This window comes from Astyanax mexicanus, chromosome 1 (assembly GCF_023375975.1).
Source record: "Astyanax mexicanus isolate ESR-SI-001 chromosome 1, AstMex3_surface, whole genome shotgun sequence".
Taxonomy (NCBI): Eukaryota; Metazoa; Chordata; class Actinopteri; order Characiformes; family Acestrorhamphidae; genus Astyanax; species Astyanax mexicanus.
In genome coordinates, this window is record NC_064408.1 from 38,928,352 (window position 1) to 38,940,424 (window position 12,073).

Sequence of the window (12,073 nt, forward strand, 5' to 3'; positions counted from 1 at the left end):
TTGTCACATTCATCTTTTAATATCAGAACCAAATGTTCAATGCAGCAGTTACAAGAGGTGGGACTTTTCTGATGACATCAATACAAAGAATCATTAGATTGTTCCACTTGCGGTGCATGGTCTACTAGGGATATCCCATATCGAATCATATGTGATAGTATTGCCAAATATCATAATATTGTAATATTCTTAAAACAGTCTATTGTCTATCTTGTATTTGTTTTGTTATTTAATTCTTTATAATTAGTTTGCAGTCTATATACATGCATTAATATGCTACACTTTTGTGGTAGATTGTTGTTTATGTTACATTATTTAAATTTTGGTACACTTTTTATACAAAATCAGGGCCATGGTAAGTTATTGTTAAGGAAATAGAAAAAACATGGCAAAAATATATATATTTTTTTACTTTCTAATGAATGTATGAAACATATTTACACTAAATATTTTTTTAACTGTAGTTGTATAGTCTTAAAGATATATATTTTTAAATGTGATGCTTTCTCATATCACCAAGAATATTGCTATTACAATACCATGAATTACTGCGATATTATTTTAGGGCCATATCGCCTACCCCTATAGGCTACTAAGAAGGAATCTTCATAGGACAGTCCTAGCGAGGACCTACCGAGGACCCGTCCTACCTTAACTGCAGCCTAGGCTTTGGAATGCAATTTTTGTCTGACTTGTTATTCCTATTATTTGTTTCATTTCCATTTGAAATGACAGGTGTAATTTGAACAAGAAGTCAGAAAATAAGAAGACAACTCTCAGCCTTATCTGGCATTAGTATATGTAGAGGTGTTCAGTAACCTCTATTAGACTTGCTTTTTGTGGTTTCTACAGGAGATATAAGTCCTAACTTAATATCTACATTCAAGAAGATTGCATATATGTCTGTTTGGCTATGTAGAGCATTTACGATCTGCACTAAGAAAAAGTGATGATTTAATAATCTTGGCTTCTTTTTTATTTAGACAATAATTTTTTTTTTTAACTTTTTTAAAATATTCTACATTCGACTGTATGGAGTACTTTAACACAAAACATGACTTGCTCTTTTTTACAAAATAACTCACTCCAGCTTTAAAAGTTTACACAGCACCAGAACTGTTTTATTACATCAAACTGGTTAAACCAGTACTAATGTTTTGAATACAGTGGTGTAAGATCTAATCAATCTAACAGTAGTTTCCCTCCCCTATTTTACTAGCATAGCCATTCCAGTCAACAGTTACCTGCTAACGGATGCTTTGCTATGGACATTTACCACCTGCTTACCAACTCCATGTTCATAAAACATGTGTTCACTATAAATGCAATTGTCTCACACACACATGGCTAACTCAATCTTTTGTTGACATGGTCACTTATGCTTTAAAAGGAGAAGAGCAAAAATGTGACCGAATTTATTCAAAGGGGTTTGTTGTGAAATATTGTTAAACTGCTGATTAAAACCAGGCATAACCACTAAAAGCTCCCTCACAGAAGTTTATAATACCTGCTTTGCACATGTTTTAAGAAGATTTTTGGTGTAATGTATATTTTTAAAAAAGGTCTGAAATTATATCCAAGAAGATCCATGTTTGGATTTAGAAAGTAAGTAAAATGTCTTTGTGACAAAAAAAAAATCCCCTTATTGTGGGTAAATAGGGGAAAACAGCAGAGGTGGTTTTTGAACATCCCCTCCACACACACACACTTAAAAATGAAAACAGTGATTAGCTAAAGTAGATTTCAGTGAATGCCATCTTGTTAGAAATAGGGGAATGAAAAACACAGCTGTAAATCTAAAAATGAAATGAAAACAAATGAGATCAACTGTTGAAATTTTATTCACATTTATTTTGCTTTTAGTGTGCTCACAGAAATCCGAACACTTCGAGCAGGAGACGTAATAGCAAGTTTTTGTAAGCAAAGTTACATTCCATCTCAAGTCAAATTGGTCAAAGCTTCTCCAGTATTTACAGTGGAAAAGAAAAGAGAAAGACAGGATGCTACACAGACATTTTGCATCTGAAAGAGAGATTCCTTTTTTTGTCTAAGACCACTGGGGGGAAAATGCATCATCTGCAGTAATTAGAAACCACAGTAGAAAGAGAGTCACAGCTTGGTTTGAGTTCAAAATCACTTCAAAATGTCTTTTTTTTTTACTATTTCTTTATCTTACAAAAAATGAGCTTGGTGGTAAAACAGCTGCATGTGCTTTTTAGAGATCAAGATTTTATTTGTACAATAAATCACAGTTAAAAACACCCTCCTATACATACTTACAGGTTTATACGCTCAGAAAGCCGGCGGCAGCCACCGGCATCCTACAAAAACCACTGACTGAAAGAGCTATAGAGCAGAAATCCTACCATTATAATGTCTTTCTAAAACCTAGCGCTGGGAATTGAATATATTTGTCATCTTCCGAGTTTTTAAAACAAAAAGGACTTTAGTGTTGTAAACTGGTAGATAGTAGTTGGTCACTTATTCATTTAAGACTACTCTTTCACAGTGTAGTCTGCGGCACAAATCCCAGGCACGATGGTGCCATCCTTTGCCCCGCACCTTGTAGCTCCCAAAATCCCACCCCGTCATTTGCATCCCAAACCCTCCCACCTGCTTCATACCAAGGGCATGTCCATACAGTTGACAATTTTTTGTTTTTTAGTTTGTTTGTATAAAAACGCAAAAAGAAAAGGCAACAAAAATTAATACTGATGAAAAAAAAAATAAGATGTAGACAATTTGCTTATCTTTTATCCTTACTCGGTTTCAGCCATCCACCTCTCTTGGCTCCTGGGATAAATGTGTAAATGGGTGGTGTGGGGTAGGGGATATGAAAGAGAAAAGAAAAAGAAATAAAAAACTTTAAAAATATCCCTGGTTGTAGAGAAAGTTCTCCAAAGCCTGTGGACCCGGAACCAACTCCAGCATAGAAACAGGGAAAGGTTCTCAATCTTTTTCTCCCTTTTTCTGTATTTTTTTCTGATGTGTGTGTGTGTGTTGTATTGTGTGTGCCCATATGTATGTGTGTGCGGGTGTGTATGTTACTCCGCCGCAGCAGGCTCAGTAGTTGGCGCCGGACTGGATGCCGTCTCTGCTGCAGCGGGAGCTGCTGCTGCTTCTTCCTCTGCCTTTGGCGCCTCCTCCTGGACAGCAGCGGGAGCTGGTTCTGCTGCAGGCTCGGCTGGCTTATCTTCTGCTTTTGGAGCCTCTACTGCTGGACTGGCAGCCTTAGGTTCTTCCTCCTGCTGAGCTTCAGGTTTCTCTGGGCTGGTGGCCGCAACTGCCTCACCTGCTTCAGGTTTGGCCTCCTCGCTCGCAGGTTTGGCCTCCTCAGCCGCTGCATCGCCTCCTTCTGCTTTAGCTTCTTCCACAGCCTCAGCACCTGCTGCCTCTTCAGACCCCTCTCCCGTCTCTTTCTTGGTCTTCTTAAAGGAGAAGCCACTCAGCTTGAAAGATTTCTTGAAGGAGAAACGCTTTTTCTTCTTTTTGGGGGTTTCATTGCTGGTTGAGGGTGTGGCTGCCTCACCCTCGGCTGCTGCAGGAGCGGGGGATTCTCCATTTTCCTTCTCTTTCTCCCCCTCTCCTCCCTCCTTCTCAGCTGGGGCCTCTGCAGCAGCTGCCTCTGCCTTCTCCTCTCCCTCCACCTGCTGCTCCTCTGCTGCCGCGCTGCCGTTCGCCTGCACCTCCTCTTTTCCCTCTTCCGCTGCAGGAGACGCGTCACCGTTCACTTTTACATGGCCGTTCTCCTGCAAAACAGGCACATGTGGTCAGCACACACACGAACAAAACACGGTAACACTCGTACTGTCTGTAGGCTTTGTATTATTCAATAAAACTTATCAGTGGGTCATGACATTAGCTATTAGTTTACATTTACTACAACGTTATTGAATTGAGAATAGTGAATATATATATTCAATTTTACATCTTACATCAGCCGTAGTGTACATATAAAGAGTGCCAAACACAGTTATCAGACTTGTTTTTTGTTTTGTGTGTTTGATTTTTTTTTTTTCACAAATCCCGTTTCTTACCACTGTTCATCGCTAAAAAATTTGTATTATTAAAAATTACCAGTGGTGGGCTTTATTGTATGCTGAAAACAACATTGGGCCTCATTTATCAAGTATCTTGGAGTAAAATTGTTGATCTAAAATCAGCACACCTCTCACCAGATCTAATAGAACTCAGTAATCCATAAAAGACCCTGGATCAGCATTCTTACACTGAGAAGTCTGAAAAATATACTAAAATAATTGTATATAATTGCACTTAATTGTGTTAAATACACGTCTGGTAGTCAACGAATGGTGATTAAGTTTAGGTATAAGAAAACGTTTTTTGAGTGTTTTATTTTTTTTCTTTAACCAAACGTAATTTGATTAGAGGAGCAATTCCTCAGTTCGGCCAGAGGGGGCAGCAGAGACCACAAATTTCAAAACCAAACAATGACTCATATGAACTCAACTGAAACTGCACTGCACTGTTTTTTACTGTATTGCTAAAGAGAGTAACGGGCGATATTAGTCGGTATCGTCTTTTAGTAAAACCCCAGTTGGGTCCGAAACGCGTTCTGGCCATTATTTGACGGTGTGGAATCTGTCTACAACAAAACGCACAGCGCGTGTGGGTGCTGTTCACCACGCTGACCGCCAGGTGGCGACTCGTCCGCTTAAAATCTTTATAAGCAGAAGCGCCAAAACACGTAAACATGTAGCTGATTAAACACGGAGCCGCAGCACGTTTTAACACTCAGGAACCCTGAAGATGAACTCAGTCGCGATAAATAAGGCGAGTTTATTTGATAAAAGCTGGTGTAGGGGCGAGGGTTAAACATCATGCCTGCAGCAGCAGCATCTCTGGCTCCTCGCGCTCTGTGGAGAGGGAAAAAGGCGTGGTGCTGCTGCGCCCCACCAGCTATTGTTGGCGAACCCGCACTAACAAACTGCGCCCAACACGGTCTGAAATATCATCAGCCATACAGCACGACAATGCGCGCTAACGCTTTGGGTGGGGGGAGTTCAAATTGGGCGAAAAGTGACACCGGCTGCACTGCTTGAATCACACACGTTTCTTTGCACACGCACTGATCCATTTACACCCAGCAAACAAAAGATCTCTGCCCAGATAGCTGCCCCAGCAGGGAAGAGAGAGAAGAGAAGCACTGAGGGGGATGGGGGGCTGAAAAAAAGTGGGAAAACGCCTCCATTGAGAGGAGAAAATCCAACGAGAGGAAGGAAGGCTATTATAATAATAATAAAAAATGGCCAAAAGTGGAGATGGCTCAAGAAACATTGTGGGTTATAGCCAGCAAGCTAGGTTAACCCACAGGTCTAAACTGAGTGTGTGTGATCAACCTCAGGGAAAAAAACAGTTAAAAGAAAATAAAGGTTAATATGTGCTAAGTTCAGATTTAATTTTGTTAAAACTCAACTTCACTGTTTTTCCCCGAACAGGATGAAACACAGGTTAAATTATATTTATAAATAGTCTAGTAGCTGCTAGCTCAGTGCTGCACACAGACTCACTCACACTGCAACACCATGCACGCGCAACACCAGCCTACAACTACAACAAAAAAAAATCCATACAGAATAAAAGGTGAATCAATCGCAGCTCTTTACCTGTCCGTTTGGTTTGCAGGAGGCTGCCGCCGCCTCTCCGGGTTTGTCCGCCGCCGCGGTCTCGCCCTTCGCGGCTCCTTTGGAGAACTGCGCTCCCATCGCTCCACTCCAACAAAAGCGAGCAGCCAAACAAAGAGCTCGAGCCTCTCCTCGCGCTTCACCCGCACACCCCCGGAGACCCCGCCGAAAACACCCCCACACAACTAACAGCTCCGTCCGAACAGGAGCTCGAGCCTCGCCGGGCGCGCACTGAGCCTGGATCTCCCTCGCGCTGCGGTTCCTCACGGTTCCTGGTGGTCTGGCGGGTGGGTTCTGCTGCGCTGGTGTTGCTTTGGTTTCTCTCTCACCGTCCCTCCTAAACGCGCTGAGTGCGAGGATGGACGGGCGCTGCGCGCGCTGACGGCATCCGCTCCTCAGGGCGGCCAATCAGGGCGAGGCGTTCTGTCAGGAGGGGCGGGGCCACGGCGGCGCGTGAAGAACAGAGGCGAAAGGATAGAAGGGGATAAATTAATAAATAAAAGATGTGCGAGCGGTATAAAAGCAGCGAGGAGAAGAGAGGAGCGTGGTGTTTGGATGGTGTGTGTGGGGAAATGGTGTTTGGTGGGTGTATGTTGAAGAATGGTGCTTGGTGGGTGTGTTAGGGCATGGATGTTGGTTGCTGTTGAGGATTGGGTTTTGGATGGGGGGGTGATGTTTAGATGGTCTGTGTTAAGGAATAGTGTTTGTATGGTGGTGTTTGGAGGGGGTGTAGTGCTTGGATGGTCTGTTATGAAACTGTGGTTAGTTTGTGTGTGTTTAAAATTGTTGTTTTATGGTGTGTGTTATGGAGAATGGTGTTTGGATGGTGTGTATTGATGATTGGTGTTTGGTTGGTGTGTATGGAGGATTGGTTTTTGGATGGTGTGTGTGGGCAAATAGTGTCTGATTGAAATTTGGAGGGATGTTGTGTGGATTGTACAAGCAGAGGAATAGTGTTTAGATGGTTTGGGGGAATGGCGTTTTTGTGGTGTGTGTTAGAAAATATGTTGTTAGGTTAGTGTGTTTGCAGGGTTAGTTTTTGGATGGTGTAAGGGGAAATGGTATTGGGCTGGTATTTGGAGGGATGTGTGCATTGTACAAGCAGAGGAATGGTTTGTGTGAGGGAATAGTGTTTGGAGAGTCTGTGTTAGGGAATGGTGCTTGGTTGGTATGTATGGTGGATTGGTTTTTAGATGGTTTGTGTTAGAGAATAGGACTTGGTCTGTGTGAGGGAATGGTGTTTGGATAGTGTGTGTGGGTAATATTGTTTGGATGGTATAAATGGAGAAATGGTTGTGTAATGTGTGTGCGGACATGGAGTAGTTGTATATGGCTTGTGTGTTGTGTTGTTTTTTTTCCCGATGGTGTGTGGGGATATGGTATATTGATGGTGTGTGTACTAGGGAAATGGTGTTTGGATGATTTGGATCTTTTGGCTCTGTTAGGTTTTAACACTGTCCTATCAATTGCTTCTTTGTGTACCATGGTTCTCTCAGTATCTCACAGTATTCTACCCTGCACTTCTCTACACTATTAAATCCATTGCTGCTTCATCTATAACTGCTCTATGTAATAGTACAATAAACATTTGAAAAACAGTGCATGTGTGACACTGTTGTACCCACTGATTCATGGGAGCTTCTGTGCTTTAATATGGTGACATGCTAATTTGAATGTTTTTTTACCTCTTGTTTTTTTGGGTGGTGTTGTTTAAAATTTGAATTTGCATTCTCGTAATAGTTTTGCCTCATGTTACCACTCTTTAGTGTCCAGTTCTATTTCATTTTAAGCACAATTGCGGTCCAGCACAATTTAGCAATGTATAGCTTTTACATTATGTATGACGGTTGATTAGCAAGTTTTTTTCTCCTTTGTGATTGGACCACAGGAAATGAAAGTAGATTACATAAAGGTTAGACCCTCCATCTAACACTGCCCCATCTAATGCTGCTTTATCTAACACTGCCCCATCTAATGCTGCTCTATCTAACACTGCTCTAACACTGCCCCATCTAATGCTACTTTATCTATTACTGCCCCATCTAATGCTGCTCTATCTAACACTGCTCTAACACTGCCCCATCTAATGCTGCTTTATCTAACACTGCCCCATCTTATGCTGCTCTATCTAACACTGCTCTAACACTGCCCCATCTAATGCTGCTTTATCTAACACTGCCCCATCTAATGCTGCTCTATCTAACACTGCTCTAACACTGCCCCATCTAATGCTGCTTTATCTATTACTGCCCCATCTAATGCTGCTCTATCTAACACTGCCCCATCTAATGCTGCTTTATCTAACACTGCCCCATCTAATGCTGCTCTATCTAACACTGCTCTAACACTGCCCCATCTAATGCTGCTTTATCTAACACTGTCCCATCTAATGCTGCTCTATCTAACACTGCTCTAACACTGCCCCATCTAATGCTGCTTTATCTATTACTGCCCCATCTAATGCTGCTCTATCTAACACTGCTCTAACACTGCCCCATCTAATGCTGCTTTATCTAACACTGCCCCATCTTATGCTGCTCTATCTAACACTGCTCTAACACTGCCCCATCTAATGCAGCTTTATCTAACACTGCCCCATCTAATGCTGCTCTATCTAACACTGCTCTAACACTGCCCCATCTAATGCTGCTTTATCTAACACTGCCCCATCTAATGCTGCTCTATCTAACACTGCTCTAACACTGCCCCATCTAATGCTGCTTTATCTATTACTGCCCCATCTAATGCTGCTCTATCTAACACTGCCCCATCTAATGCTGCTTTATCTAACACTGCCCCATCTAATGCTGCTCTATCTAACACTGCTCTAACACTGCCCCATCTAATGCTGCTTTATCTAACACTGTCCCATCTAATGCTGCTCTATCTAACACTGCTCTAACACTGCCCCATCTAATGCTGCTTTATCTAACACTGCCCCATCTAATGCTGCTCTATCTAACACTGCTCTAACACTGCCCCATCTAATGCAGCTTTATCTAACACTGCCCCATCTAATGCTGCTCTATCTAACACTGCTCTAAAACTGCCCCATCTAATGCTGCTTTATCTAACACTGCCCCATCTTATGTTGCTCTATCTAACACTGCTCTAACACTGCCCCATCTAATGCAGCTTTATCTAACACTGCCCCATCCAATGCTGCTCTGTCTAACACTGCTCTAACACTGCCCCATCTAATGCTGCTTTATCTAACACTGCCCCATCTAATGCTGCTCTATATAACACTGCTCTAACATTGCCCCATCTAATGCAGCTTTATCTAAGACTGCCCCATCTAATGCTGCTCTATCTAACACTGCTCTAACACTGCCCCATCTAATGCTGCTTTATCTAACACTGCCCCATCTAATGCTGCTCTATCTAACACTGCTCTAACACTGCCCCATCTAATGCAGCTTTATCTAACACTGCCCCATCTAATGCTGCTCTATCTAACACTGCTCTAAAACTGCCCCATCTAATGCTGCTTTATCTAACACTGCCCCATCTTATGCTGCTCTATCTAACACTGCTCTAACACTGCCCCATCTAATGCAGCTTTATCTAACACTGCCCCATCTAATGCTGCTCTGTCTAACACTGCTCTAAAACTGCCCCATCTAATGCTGCTTTATCTAACACTGCCCCATCTTATGTTGCTCTATCTAACACTGCTCTAACACTGCCCCATCTAATGCAGCTTTATCTAACACTGCCCCATCTAATGCTGCTCTGTCTAACACTGCTCTAACACTGCCCCATCTAATGCTGCTTTATCTAACACTGCCCCATCTAATGCTGCTCTATATAACACTGCTCTAACATTGCCCCATCTAATGCAGCTTTATCTAAGACTGCCCCATCTAATGCTGCTCTATCTAACACTGCTCTAACACTGCCCCATCTAATGCTGCTTTATCTAACACTGCCCCATCTAATGCTGCTCTATCTAACACTGCTCTAACACTGCCCCATCTAATGCAGCTTTATCTAACACTGCCCCATCTAATGCTGCTCTATCTAACACTGCTCTAAAACTGCCCCATCTAATGCTGCTTTATCTAACACTGCCCCATCTTATGCTGCTCTATCTAACACTGCTCTAACACTGCCCCATCTAATGCAGCTTTATCTAACACTGCCCCATCTAATGCTGCTCTGTCTAACACTGCTCTAACACTGCCCCATCTAATGCTGCTTTATCTAACACTGCCCCATCTAATGCTGCTCTATCTAACACTGCTCTAACATTGCCCCATCTAATGCAGCTTTATCTAACACTGCCCCATCTAATGCTGCTCTATCTAACACTGCTCTAACACTGCCCCATCTAATGCTGCTTTATCTAACACTGCCCCATCTAATGCTGCTTTATCTAACACTGCCCCATCTAATGCAGCTTTATCTAACACTGCCCCATCTAATGCTGCTCTGTCTAACACTGCTCTAACACTGCCCCATCTAATGCTGCTTTATCTATTACTGCCCCATCTAATGCTGCTCTATCTAACACTGCTCTAACACTGCCCCATCTAATGCTGCTTTATCTAACACTGCCCCATCTTATGCTGCTCTATCTAACACTGCTCTAACACTGCCCCATCTAATGCTGCTTTATCTAACACTGCCCCATCTAATGCAGCTTTATCTAACACTGCCCCATCTAATGCTGCTCTATCTAACACTGCTCTAACACTGCCCCATCTAATGTTGCTTTATCTATTACTGCCCCATCTAATGCTGCTCTATCTAACACTGCCCCATCTAATGCTGCTTTATCTAACACTGCCCCATCTAATGTTGCTTTATCTATTACTGCCCCATCTAATGCTGCTCTATCTAACACTGCTCTAACACTGCCCCATCTAATGTTGCTTTATCTATTACTGCCCCATCTAATGCTGCTCTATCTAACACTGCCCCATCTAATGCTGCTTTATCTAACACTGCCCCATCTAATGCTGCTCTATCTAACACTGCTCTAACACTGCCCCATCTAATGCTGCTTTATCTAACACTGTCCCATCTAATGCTGCTCTATCTAACACTGCTCTAACACTGCCCCATCTAATGCTGCTTTATCTAACACTGCCCCATCTAATGCTGCTCTATCTAACACTGCTCTAACACTGCCCCATCTAATGCTGCTTTATCTAACACTGCCCCATCTAATGCTGCTCTATCTAACACTGCTCTAACACTGCCCCATCTAATGCAGCTTTATCTAACACTGCCCCATCTAATGCTGCTCTGTCTAACACTGCTCTAACACTGCCCCATCTAATGCTGCTTTATCTAACACTGCCCCATCTAATGCTGCTCTATCTAACACTGCTCTAACACTGCCCCATCTAATGCAGCTTTATCTAACACTGCCCCATCTAATGCTGCTCTATCTAACACTGCTCTAACACTGCCCCATCTAATGCTGCTTTATCTAACACTGCCCCATCTAATGCTGCTCTATCTAACACTGCTCTAACACTGCCCCATCTAATGCAGCTTTATCTAACACTGCCCCATCTGATGCTGCTCTGTCTAACACTGCTCTAACACTGCCCCATCTAATGCTGCTTTATCTAACACTGCCCCATCTAATGCTGCTCTATCTAACACTGCTCTAACACTGCCCCATCTAATGCAGCTTTATCTAACACTGCCCCATCTAATGCTGCTCTATCTAACACTGCTCTAACACTGCCCCATCTAATGCTGCTTTATCTAACACTGCCCCATCTAATGCTGCTTTATCTAACACTGCCCCATCTAATGCTGCTCTATCTAACACTGCCCCATCTAATGCTGCTTTATCTAACACTGCCCCATCGAATGCTTCTCCAACCCTGCTCCATCTAACACTGCTCTAACCCTGCTCCATCTAACACTGCTCTAACCCTGCTCCATCTTATGCTGCTCTACCTAATACTGCTCCAATCCTGCTCCATATGACACTGCTCTAATCTTGCCCCATCTAATGCTGCTCTATCTAACACTGCTCTAAACCTTCCTCATCTAATTCTGCTCCATCTAATGCTGCTTTGTTCAACTTTGCTCCATCTAATATTGTCCAACCCTGCCACATAAAATGCTGCTCTATCTAACACTGCCCCATCTAATGCTGCTTTATCTAACCCTGTCCTATCTAATGCTGCTGTATTAATGTCCCATCTAACACTGCTCAATCAAGTGCTACTCTAACACTGCTATAACCCTGCCCCTTCTAATTCTGCTTCTTAACACTGCTCTAACAGTGTCCTATCTAATGTTCCACTATCTACCACTGTTCTAACACTGCTCCATCAAGTGCTGCTCTATCTAACAGTGCTGGAAGACTACTCCATCTAATACTGCTCTAACACTGCCCCATCTGATGCTGATCTAACACTGCTCTAACACTTCCCCATCTAAGGCTGTTCTAACACTTC

At 42.8% G+C, this 12,073-nt stretch overlaps 1 protein-coding gene across 1 annotated transcript; it reads right to left on the reverse strand.

Moving 5' to 3' along the window:
• Window positions 1–1,830: 1,830 nt before the first annotated feature.
• Window positions 1,831–6,015, reverse strand: marcksa (myristoylated alanine-rich protein kinase C substrate a). Its single transcript, XM_007259907.4, has 2 exons — window positions 5,628–6,015; window positions 1,831–3,749 (listed from the first exon to the last, which is right to left on the reverse strand). The coding sequence occupies exons 1-2, from the start codon at window positions 5,724–5,726 to the stop codon at window positions 3,045–3,047; spliced, it is 804 nt and encodes a 267-aa protein (XP_007259969.2). The 5' UTR covers window positions 5,727–6,015; the 3' UTR covers window positions 1,831–3,044.
• Between the last annotated feature and the right edge of the window lie 6,058 nt (window positions 6,016–12,073).